The following is a 12741-nucleotide window of genomic DNA, read 5'->3' on the forward strand; positions in this document are numbered from 1 at the left end:
AGGCAGAAACTGCAGTGATGAATCCAAAAGCCAAGGAATGCCAAAAATTGCTGGCAAACACCAGAAGCTGGCAGAGGCAAGGAAGGATTATCGTCTATAGGTTTCAGAGGAACCATGCCTCTGCCAACATCTTCGTTTCAGATTTCTAGCCACCAGAATTGTGAGACAAAAAGTTTCTATTTGTATGACTTGGTTATGGCAGCTCCAGCTTTGTATGACTTTGTTATGGCAGCTCCAGCTTTCACTAGCTTTCACTAGTCTGCCAAATTCCATTCTCCTTAGCTCTGGCACAGATCAGACAGCTTTCTGGTCAGTTTCTATTTTTTGAAAGTTGCTCCAGTTTAAGTCTCCAATCTCATATCTGATTTTCATTTCATTTCCTTCTTCCCTCCAGTGACAGTGCTGGCCTTTCCTCTTCTCTGTGCTCCACAGGAGCCACCAAGTTTTCATGATTTCTCTGTGCCATGGGATGCAGATGGAGAAAAGGGCTGTATCCATCTTCTCCCTAGTCAGGCTGCAACTATGAGAGAGGGGCAAGGTGCTAATCCTCAGAAACCTTGCCAGTAGCAGCTATAAGATTCCACAGCCTCCAACAAGCTAGGGCAGTACCATATATCCATATTGTAGGTAACCCCACTGTAACTGTCCAATGAGTTCATTTTGCCCACTGCTCAGAGAGAGCTGATTTATAACGACAGGGGGATTGCAATAGAGAAGGAGCTTAATTCACACAGACCAGCTGAATGAAAGACCTGAGTTTTATTATTACTCACATCAGTCTCTCTAAAAATTCAAAGGCTAGGATTTTTCCAAGATAGTTTGGGGGAAAAGGGAGGAAGGCTAGGCAATGGGTACTTGCTGCTGATTGGTTGGGAGTGTAATTATAGGAGTGTGGGAAATGGTCCCCTTATTCACTGAGTCACTTCTGGATGGGGCCACAGAAGCAGTTGGTGGATCCAGGTGGAGCCACTGGTCATCAGATGCAAAAAACCTGAAAAGACATCTAAAAAGGCCAATCTTAGGTTCTACAATAGTGATGTTACTTGCAGTAGTAATTTGGGGAAGTTTTACATCTTGTGCATCTGGAATAATGTGTGGGTAATCATGTATGTCTACACCCTAGCGGAATTCAGGTTCCTCTCATCCTCCTAGTGTGGTGGTCTCTCATTAGCTTTATAAAGGTGGTTGAGTTTTGGGGAGAGGCTATTACCATTTAAACTATAAATTAAATGTCTCCCAAAGTTAGCTTGGCCCAAGCCCAGGAATGATTAAGAGTAGTTTGAAGGCTAAACGCAGGATGGGGGTTTGTTAAATCAGATCTCTCTCACAGACATAATGTTCTCACTGTTATAATTTTAGCAAAGGTGGTTTCATCACACCCTCGACCTAGTTGTCTTGGGGCTTTGGTTGCCTGGCTTCAGTGGACATTTTCAGCATCCTCCTCCTCCTCCTCAGCAAAGGGAGAGAATGGACTTAGGAGAAGAACAGGACACCCGCTGTGAACTCTGCATTCCTGTGGCTGCAGATTCACATGACTCCCTTCGCTACTCATCTAGTCCCATTTTATAGCCTGGAAAGGTGTAGGGCTGGCATGAGAGCTGGGTTGAACAGAGCCAGTTCAATCCTGGGGAAAGTTTATTGATTTAATTGTTAGTGGCTCTCCTTAGGACGTGGGAGTATTTAATACCTCTTTGCTCTCAGCTGATGTCTCGCATGTGCTGAAGGCTTATGATGCTTACCGGAGTGGCCTGCACTCCTCAGGGTGAGAAGGGAGTGGGGTGGTATGACTGGTAAATAGTTGGGTTACTGACTCCTGCGAAAGAAAAAGGTCATGTTCAACCTCTGTTACACCAGGAAAATGATTTTTGTTTATAGGTGTTTTCATTCCCCATTCTTCTCCTTTAATATTATGATATATGTTAGATTTTTGCGGATATCCTATGATCAATGAGATGAAGGAGGAGCTGCATGTATAAGGTCTGGGGATGGGGTTGGCAGGTAGCTGTGGCTCACAGCCTCCTTCCAAGAGGTGAGGATCCCAATGAGTTTTGCTGGAAGGGAATCTGCTTTCACTCACCTCCCTGGAGATTGGCTATGGTTTTGAGATCAATTACTTAATCAGAGTTAGCTGTGTGATGACTCCATCTGTAAATTCGGTATGCTCAAAATGTGGTGGCCTGATGATCATAAGCAGTACCACCTGGAATGCTGTTAGAAACACACATTCTCAGGTCCCACCCCAGAACTACTGAGTTAGAAACTGGGGTGGTTCCAGGCATTTATCTGAATACACACACCCTCTAGGTGATTCTAATGCACTCTAATATTTGAGAACTGCTGCTCCAAAGATGCCTCTCTTCTCCAATTCAAATTGACACCCTAGCCATGCTAATAAACTGGTTTCTTCTTTGTATGGCCTAATGAAAAATATGACTTACCTTAAACATTATTCCTTCAAAATTCTCTGACAATTTTCCATCCATCACACACTTCAGCCTAAAACTTTCTGATGCACTTTAGGTGAGGCAAAGGGAATCTCTCTTCTACTTTCTGAGAGAATAGAACTCCAGAAGTTTATCCTTAACAACTTTATACAAGATAATTTCCACTGGAGTTCGATCATCCTTACAGTGATGTTTATTGTTATGGAATATTTCCTTGCATAAGATGACAATTACGGATGGGACTCACCCTTCCATGTGTTTTCTCCAAAACAATTATCACCATGAAACATGCCACATATTTTACCTGTTTATTTCATTTTTTGTGTGTCTACCCCTGAATGAATGTATGCTTCACGAAGGCAAAGGCTTTTGTCTGTTTTATTATCTGCCGAGTTCTCAGGACTTTGGTCAGTACTTGACATCCTGTATGTACACTCAGAAATTATTTGTTGAATGAAGACATGAAAGTTGGGCTTCAAGAATGTGTTTTAGAGGTTCTGGAGATTTCTGTTTATTAACTCATTGAAGAAAATTATGGGTTTTATTCTTATTTCTAATTGTGAGAATGCTTAATGTCACAGGCTACATAAGGGTCTCAGAAGTCACATTATTTTTGTGCAATGTGAACAGGAGAATTTACCAGACTGCTGTAGAAGTTGGTACCGAGGGGTATGCTACAGGGCCTCATGAGCTGGAACTGAGTAAGACATGCCCAAACAGGAGAGTCAGGGGAGAATAATGATCTCAAACTAACATAAAATAATTTTTGTCAGTAACTTTGAGCATGCCAGTCTGCTGTTTGTACAAGAATTCTCATTTGTAGGAGCTGGTTCTTCTGGATGGTAAATCTGTTAATTGTGCTGGGCCTAGCAGTAATTGTGCTAGGCCAAACACTTTCCAGGATGCAGTATTTCCACCTTCCTGTTTGCACATCTTATAGCTCCCACTTCACAGATGTTCAATGTTTTCTCACTTGTTGATGATCCCATCTTGACACAGTAGAGTTGGTTTCCACCCTTGAAGCACTGTGGGGGCAATAGGCAGACACATTTGGAAGTGGAGGCTGTAATGAGAGAGAGAGAGACAGTGTGACTCACCACAGTACATTAGGGTTTGGTTTCATCTAAATCATCCCCAGGGTGGCGAGCTCCTTGATGGTGTTAAATTAAGTTTGGTCCAAAGCTTTCTCTAATGAATGAGAAAGCCAAAAAATAAAAATTGAAAACAAAGCAAAACAAAAACAACAAAACAACCCACCAAAGGCAACGACCCCAAAGACCCAACTGTGATTGAATAGAGAGATCTGTATATAAGAGACTAGAGGGCACTAGTAAGCCAATAAGCTTAAAGAGTTGGCCTATTTCGGGCAGTTCCCCCTGTCTCACTGTCCACATCCAATGAAGATTTGCGCTATCTCTGGCACCTCCCTCTCACTCACTGCCTACATTCAATCAGGCACTAGTCCTATCAATCCATTTCTCCAGTGTCTTCAGCCTGTCCTTTTATTTTATTTTCATTTTTAATGTTGGCATTGCCTAAGTACCTTTATAGTTATCATTTGTAGATCATGTACTGTGAAGCCACACAATATGCCAAGCATTTTATATGCTTAATTTTTTCAAACCCTTACAACAAATGTATGAACTAGGCTATCATAATAATTCTACAGAAGAGGAAACTGAGCTCAAGGAATTTAAGCTCTTTGCCTATGGCCACACAATTTAGTAAATGGTAGAAGCAGGATTTAAATAATACATGACTCCCAGGCCTGAGCTTTTTAACATAACTCTATATCACATTTGTTTCTTTCTTTCTAGAATATTATTGCGTTATACCTGGGTATCTGTATTTTTAATAGGCAGTTAAATTGGGTGATTCTCCTATGAGGCCTGCTTTTGGAATCACCAAAGCACTTCATAATTCATTTAAGTCTTATGTTCATGAAATAGGTTTAAAACTTAGGGATAAAGTTACCAAAGCTGAGTATATTAAATTAATTTTGAACAAAGGTTTATAGGCTTATATATTCTACACATATGTTTTAGTCAAAGGTCAAGGTTCTCCACAGTTTGGCCTCAACTTCCATTTTCAACATTGTCTTTTTTACTTTCTGCATTTCAAGTAGATTAACTGTTTCCCCAACAAGATCCCAAAGGTATTCCAGTTTTTGTCCTTTCTCCCATGTCATCTTCCTCTTTTGCCAGACTGATGAGCTCTTTCCTACTTCTCCCCACACATCTAGTTTCTACAAGTCTTGCCTCCTCAGTGAAGCATTTCATAGCAACATAACCATATTCTGATCTTTTGATCTTTTCTTTTCTTTTTTTTAAGACAGAGTCTTACTCTGTCTCCCAGGCTGGGGTGCAATGGCACAATCAAGGCTCACTGCACCCTTGAACTCCTAGGCTCAAGAGATCCTCCCACCTTAGCCGCCCGAGTAGCTGGGACTACAGATGCACCCAACCATGCTCAGCTAATCTATTACTCTTTGTAGAGACAGGGTCTCATTATGTTCCCCAGGCTAGTCTCAAACTCCTGAGCTCAACTGATCCTCTTGCCTTGGTGTACCAAAGTACTGGGATTATAGGCATGGACCACAGTGTCTGACCAGATTTTCTCTTTTTTCTTTTTCTTAACTTTTATTTTAGTTTCAGGGATACATGTGCTAAGTTTGTTATATAGGTAAATTGCATGCCATAAGGGTTTGGTGTACAGATTATTTCATCATCCAGAATAAGCATAGTGACTGATGGGTAGTTTTTAAATCCTCTCCCTCCTTCCACTATCTGCCCTCAAGTTGGCCCTGGTATCTGTTGTTTCTTTGTGTCCATATATTCTCATTGTTTAGCTCCTGCTTATAAGTAAGAACATGTGGTATTTGGTTTTCTGTTCTTGTATTAGTTTGCTTAGGATAATGGCTTCCAGCTCCATCCATGTTGCTGCAAAGGACATGATCTCATTGTTTTTATGGTGGCATAGTATTCCATGATATATTTGTACCACATTTTCTTTATCCAGTTTACTGTTGATGGGTATTTAGGTTGAGTCTATGCCTTTGCTAATGTAAATGGTGCTACGTACAATACATGTGTATTTGTCTCTATGATAGAATGATTTATATCCCTTTGGGTATATACCCAGTAATGGGATTGCTGGGTCAAATGGTAATTATGTTTTAAGTCCTTCAAGGAATTCTGTTTTAAGTTCTTTGAGGAATCGCTATACTGCTTTCCATGATGGTTGAGCTAAAGCATATCTTTTATTTGGCTAAATTTTAGTGGTGTAAACTTGTCAGTACCATATGTGACATTTTTGTGTACATTCTTAGTAGTTAGCTTTCATATGTCTTTTCCCCAAGACAATGAGAAGTGCTGTTTTGGAGAGCAGTGTGGCTCATCCGTCTGATCAGCTCTTAACAAGGCACTCAGTTCATTCTTCTGGATCAACTGATTTGAAATTCTGAATTGTGGGTGCAGGTATAAGTGTACAAAAAAGAAATTTACTTAATGGATCTGGAATAATTCATGTTGCCAAAATACCTGAGTCAGCGTGAGTATTAGCAATGAGGTCATGAATGAATAGCTTATTTTAGGCGACATCAATTCTTTCCCAGGTGTCTCAACTGATGGGAAAAAATAGGGAAAGGAAGTAGGGAGATACTCATATGTACCACATGCCTGGGCATCTTGCCCTTGGTAGGAAACATTTTATGAAAAAGCATGCATTTTCTTACTATGCTCTCTGTCAACCAGCTAGAGAAGATAGTTGTTCATTGTTGGAAAGAATTTTCCTGTCCACTGTTGGAAGGGACAGAGTTTGGTGAAAGATAGGGGACTGTTCCACCTCTGGTTAGGACATCTATTCCTTAGGTTTTTGGAAGGGCCATGGTCACTACTCTTTTAGTATGGATATAGCTTAAATGTTCTTTGCCTAATTATTTTCAGACTACCAGCACCAAAAGACCCCACCACCTCCACTAATTGATCCTTCAACACTCAGTTCTCATGCTTCTGTGCTTAAGAAACCCTTCCAGACCAGAAGATATTTCTCTCTTAAAGCTCTTATCGCATCCTGACTTGCACTAAAGTGATTCATGTAATTATTGTCTAACGTTACTCCTCCAAAAATTTGAGGGGTAAAAAGGGTGCCTCATCTTAAAACCATCATCATGCCTTGAACAGTGACTTATAAATTGGCTGCTAAATGGATGTTGATTGAATAAATTTCCCCTTTCTGTTGGTTGGTGGTTGATATTTCTGAAATTCAGATAATATACTTAATATCTATAAAATAGGCTTCTGGGGGATTTCATTCATGTTGTAACTTTTGAAAGGTGACCTTCATATTACTTTGAAGTTCCGTTTTAAAGTTTTTAAAATTTCATTTTAGATAGAGAAGGAAAAGAGTAGCTAAGAGCGCAATGTAATCAAGAACACAGTTTAATCAAAGTGACATGCAATTGAACTGAAAATTACTAATATTTCAACTTCCCATGACTGGCCTGGGTATAAAGTACATTTTTAGCTTTCTCTGTCTTCATAAATGCTATCATTTGTATGTTGATAATTTTCTACAGTGCTAATCCAAACAGAACCCTCTGAGACATTTACTTTTGCTCACCAGTTAAAGAAAGCTTGCAGAGACAGATCATATCTATAGGGGAAAAAATGCTTTGAGTTTCCTGATTGTGTGCAGAACCAAAAAATGTTTTAAATTGCCTAAATAAATCTTCTATTAAGAAATGTTCATGTGTTAGTTTGACTACCCAAAGCATTCTGTTAATTTCAGTTTTTAGTACTTTTTTTTTTTTTTTTTTTTTTTTAGCAAACTTAGACTCTTCAAGTATGCGATGATTTAGATATGTGTATAGCAAAGGGATAATAGTAAAGACAGGTATTTTGATAAAATTGTCAACTGTTATTTTTCACTCAGGCAGATTTGAAAAAAATAATTTGTGGGAAGATAGCAAAAAAAAAATATTATTTCCAATAGAAGAGTTCTCTGAAGACTGCTTCTCTACAATGAATAAGGAAGAATAGAAGGTAACACTAAATATAGCCCCAAATGCCTGACCTATCTATTACAGTATAGTCAGGGATTAGTTCTTACCTGCCCTGCTGACCAAATTTTATTTTCTCTATGTATTTTTGACAATAATGTTCTTACACTACATTTCTCAGATAAAAAGTTTATATTTAAAATAAAAATGATACTGTATATACTTTCAGCTCTTTTCTATCACAAATTATTGTCTGCAAGAGATGTCAGTTGAGTAATGGTGTTGATCAAGCATCAAAAAATGAATAGTAGAGTTTTTGTTTAAAAATTATTTCATAGTGATTAGAATTAATATCAGGCCCTGGTTTTCTGTATGTTATATGGAATTGCCTTGTTTAGTCATGGCATGAAGGTTGAAAACCCCAGATACTGGCTTCCTGAGTTGTCACCATTAGATGCCAGCTATGTCCACCCTCTGTCATGTTTCAATCCTGTGGCCTGTCAAGGGAGCTGAAGCTTGATAATCAGCTTGAAGTGGATCAGGAAAGACATGGTTTTAAGTAATAAGACCTCTCCCCTTTCCAGGACTGAGCTGAAGAACACTGGGCCACAAAGTCAAAAAAGAGTCAAGGGGAACAATATAGTTTTTGTCTTTCTTTTTGCAAAAGTAAGGTGGTTTCAGCAAACATTCCTTTGCATACTTTATGCCCCAATTTAAGATAATTTTTTTTTGGGAAAATGTTCCACAAAGGAAGTATCTCTAACTGCTTGGGTTCTGTTGTAATCTCCAATCCATCTTTTGAAAAAGATATAAAGCTTAGTTGGACTATTTCAGGGTCAAACTTCATCTTGGAGCAAATGTACTGCTGTGAAGTCCCTGCCTCGAAACAACTCACAAATGTAATGTCTATGGTCAGTAAACTTAGGAAAAATGGAAATAGAATGCTACTCCTTAAGTATTAAATTGGCAGAGATACGAAGGAGTGATAACTCCAAGGTTTGGTGAGAGTGTGGGAGAGCAGTCTTTATTATATGTTCTAGAGTGAAATATAATATGGCAAAAACATTTCTGGATAGGGAGCCAATATATTATATTTAACAATAATATTTACCTAGAAATACCCCTTTATAAGCTATATCTGAAGGACGTAATCTTAGATCACTGATTGATTTGTGATAGATTTAGGTATGATGGCACTATTTATGATAGCAAAATACAGGAGAAAATTTAAGTGGCTAACCAGAGATTGGCTAAATAAATCATAGAATACCTATATTTTGCAGACATTGAGAATTATGTGGCCGAATAATATATGTTGATATGAAAACAGTTCCATGACACAGTAAGTGAAAAACAGCAATATATAGAATAACATGGAGAGTATGATCCCATTTTATATTTTTAAAATTTGTATTATATGCAGGGCCACTCCTGAGATGTTTGAGACCCAGGGACAAATTTTTATGGGGTGCTTATCTATAAACAATTAGAGTCACCCCAAATTAGAGTGTTAGCATCATAATGGCTTTCTAATTTCAAGCAATCTTGCAAGAATGCCCTGCTGGCTAGCAGGAGCAATTTGTTCACCAAGCTGTTTTCTGAGAATGAGGGTATAGCTCTGGGCCAGAGATGACTCCACAGGCATGAGCCCCAGAGCTCTTTGGGGCATCTGGCTGACCCTATGCATGATGGGGAGAAGAAGCAGTAGAGAGTTGGAAAGTATAACAGTGCTTGCGTTCGTGTGGGATGTTGTCTGGGCTCAGGGTATCCTGCTTGAATAGTATTGTCAGCCTTGGCTTGACCCAGGCACTGAAAGAAGACTTAAAGAAATTTCAGGAAGATGCTTTGGCAATGCAAAATCCAGTCCTGCTTGGACAGCACTATTGGCCTCAGACAGTCCCAACACCAGAAGGAAACTTAGACAATTCTGGTGAAGGCCTTCTGAAGCTGGGACTGGGAGGGATGCCTGAAACATGAGATCAGGACAGGTGCTCTTCCCACTAGGGCCTAAGGGTGGTACTGATTACACATATGCATAGAGAAAAGATTGGCAAGATAAACACCCACATTACTACCGTAGTTATTTCTACTTGTAGGTGATTATAATTTTCCTTTCTGTTTAAATTATGATTATTTTTTACAATGAAAAGGAAATATTTTTGATTAAGGATAGGTTATTGGTAAGGAAGATGATGTTCAAGCTGAGATGAAGGTTAAGTGAGAGCATTTAGTGTGGTCACCAGTGGAACTGACCTGTACATTTTTCCCAGTCGTAGCAGGTGTCATAGCCACAGGATTCTTTCTTTGTGCTGTTGGATGAAAGTCTTGTCCTTTCAAGACCCCATTCTAACTGGCGGCCATCTTGGCAGGAACCAATATGTAGAAAATGGAGTTGCTGATTATTTAAACATTTCTCAGCCAGAAACTTACAAGCAGGTGAAGTAAAGTAATCGTTGGAGTCTGTGTCAAACACACAGAGATCTTCTGAATAATGGCTGCCCAAAAGAAGAAAGCAAGCATTTCCATATGAAGATCAGAAAAAACAGGGGCACGTAGCCAATGCAGTGTGTTCACTCACCAACCAGTTTCCTTGTGCCTGTTTTCCCCGCCCCACTCCAAGCCCTGGGCTTGAGTGAGAGGAAAAGGAAGGTGTTGATATAACTGAGTTTAAAGTTTTTACATGTGCAGAAGTTAAGTCTTTATAACCAAAATGAAACTGTTTAAAGAAACAATCTCATAAAAACGAGATTGTTTAAATAAACAATCTCATTTTAAACAGGGAACTGGGCTGAGAGATAATTAAGAAACTTGCTACCTAATGGCGAAGGAGGAATTCAGCAGAGCACAGGAATATCAGTTATGTGGGAATTTCATTTATTTCATGTCTGTGCTTCAAGAAGCTCAGCTCTTCCACCAAGTTTCTTACACTAGACTGGTTTTCCCAATTTCCGGACACAGTCTGTAGGGTATCTCTTACCTACAGTCTTCTTCTGGAGACATACAAATGCATTCAGATCCTGATTGTTTCTGCCCCAGCTGACAATGGCCTTTTAATTTTGTTAGACTATCTGAAACAAAAGAAAAAAGGAGAAAAGAACAGTGCACAGCATGGATTCTAAGTGGTAAGCTTGAATTCAGAGAAGAGGCAGTGGCAACGGATTCATATTTATCTCTTGGAGTTGGAACATTCATTTTGGCTTCTCTAAATACATTGTCATTAAATATTCCATCTGAAAGGTCCTTTCCAGTGCACATGAGGTGTCATTTTCCAACCTAAAATTGCTATTATGTTCAGATAACTAAAGAAAATGGAACTGTTGAAATTTTTGTTCATTTATTTTTCAAATATTTATTGCATATGCATGATATTCCCAACACTCTGTAAGGTTCTGGAGAGAGTAGATTGAGCATAAACTGACCCAGATCCTGGGCTCACCAAGCTAATAGTCTTGTGGGTGCAGACAGACATTAATCAAATGAGCACACTAATATACATACAGAATTGTTGCCTTTCTTAGTGCTATTAAAGAGAAGCATATAATAAAAAAATTGATGTAGCTAGAAAGATTAGAAAAGGTAAAATGAAGAAAGAAAAGTGAGGCTGTTCAATGCAGAGGAAACATAAGGTATGGAAATGTTCAAATGGGAGGCAGTGGCCGGGCATGGTGGCTCATGCCTGTAATCCCAGCACTTTGGGAGGCCAAGGCGGGCAGATCACAAGGTCAGGAGTTAGAGTCCAGCCTGGTCAATATGGTGAAACCCCATTTGTACTAAAAATATGAAAATTAGTGGGGCGTGGTGGCATGCACCTGTAGTCCCAGCTACTCAGGAGGCTGAGGCAAAAGAATCACTTGAACCTGGGAGGCAGATGTTGCAGTGAGCCAAGATGGTGCCACTGCACCCCAGCCTGGGCAACACAGTGAGACTCCGTCTCAAAAAAAAAAAAAAAAAGAAAAAGAAAAAAAGAAAAAGGGAGGCAGCTTGTGAGTTTCCTGGAACTGAAAGAATCCAGTGTGGTTGAAGTGCTGAAAAACAAGAGCATGGAACAAGATGTGGCCAGAGAGGTACGTGTGTGGTAGGTTGTGTGGGGGACTAATAGGGTCTTTGAAGGGTTTTTGTCTTCATTTTATAAATAGTAGACAGTCTCTGATGGGTTTTAAGCAGGGAGTGTTGTGACAAAATCAGTCCTGGATTTTGAAAAAAAGAAATTAATTCTGGCTTCTGTGCAGAGAATGGATTTGAAGAGGCATGGTGGTCAATAGGGCTCCAGGGAGCTAATCGATGAGGTTATTGTGGTAGTTCAGGTGAAAGAGGATGATAATTTGGACCAAGGTTCCAGAGGTAGAAATGGAGAAAAGTAGATAAACTTGAGACACAGCTAGCAGGTAAAATACGTGATATTATCTATTGTGGGTAAGTTATGAGAGCTGCCAATTATATGATTCTTAGGTTTCTGATTTGCATAAGAGAATATACATTGGTGCCTTACCTGAAATAGAAAATATTAGAAAATGCTTAGTTTTAGGAAGGAAGGGTGATGAATTAAGAGTTCCCCTCTGTAGATGTTGAATTCATGGTATCTTTAAGACATCCAAACAATGTAGATATATAGGAATTTAGATATTCATGTCTAAATCTCAGTGGCGAAGTATGTGCTAAAGATTTAAATCTGTTATTAGTCTATGGGGGAATTACTGAAGCTATGCATGTGGGTGAGATTCTTCAGTAGGAGAGTACAGATCCAAAACTTGGGAAACGAACAGTGATTAATGTCCAAGCACTGGCAGGAGCCTGCCAAAAATAGAGGGCAACAGCCAGAAATTCGGAGGTAAACAAGAATATGAAGCCAAGGAAAGAACATACGTGCAGAAGGTCAACATTGCTGAAGGTTGCTGAGAGGTCAAAGAAGATAAGGAAAAAAAAAAAGTCCATTAGATTTAGCAATGTGGATGTGAATGGCTTGCAAGTCAGATTTTCTTACAAGAATCAATGGAGAAATGCAGCTCCTAAATGTAGGTATTAATCCCTGCATGACATTCTAGGCACTAGGACATTATGGTGGGGGAAAAAAAAAAAGAAAGGACAGATGGAAGAAAGGTGGAGGAGAGGAGAGGAGAGTAAAGGAGAGGAAAAAAGAAAGAGAATACAGATATTAATCAAATAATTATAATAATGGATTTATAATTAAGGGCTGAGACAAGTATTCTGAAGAAAGGGAACATGGTTTCAGGAGACCACATACCATAAAGACTCCAAATGGGAAGGGTAAGGAAGGATTCGTAAGGAAATTACACTTGA

General features: G+C 39.3%; 1 protein-coding gene across 2 annotated transcripts in view; it reads right to left on the reverse strand.

Moving 5' to 3' along the window:
• Positions 1 to 2741: 2741 nt before the first annotated feature.
• Positions 2742 to 12741, reverse strand: part of C6 (complement C6) — a 75288-nt gene continuing 65288 nt past the window's right edge. For both annotated transcript variants that reach the window (XM_005556795.5, XM_005556796.5), the window contains exons 16-18: positions 10421 to 10511; positions 9697 to 9938; positions 2742 to 3507 (exon numbers count right to left, since the gene is read on the reverse strand). In XM_005556795.5, the coding sequence (XP_005556852.3) occupies positions 3326 to 3507; positions 9697 to 9938; positions 10421 to 10511 (515 nt within the window). In that variant the 3' untranslated portion in view covers positions 2742 to 3325. The remainder of the gene's footprint in view (positions 3508 to 9696; positions 9939 to 10420; positions 10512 to 12741) is intronic.

The sequence above is a fragment of the Macaca fascicularis genome, chromosome 6 (genome assembly GCF_037993035.2).
Source record: "Macaca fascicularis isolate 582-1 chromosome 6, T2T-MFA8v1.1".
NCBI classification, from domain to species: Eukaryota; Metazoa; Chordata; class Mammalia; order Primates; family Cercopithecidae; genus Macaca; species Macaca fascicularis.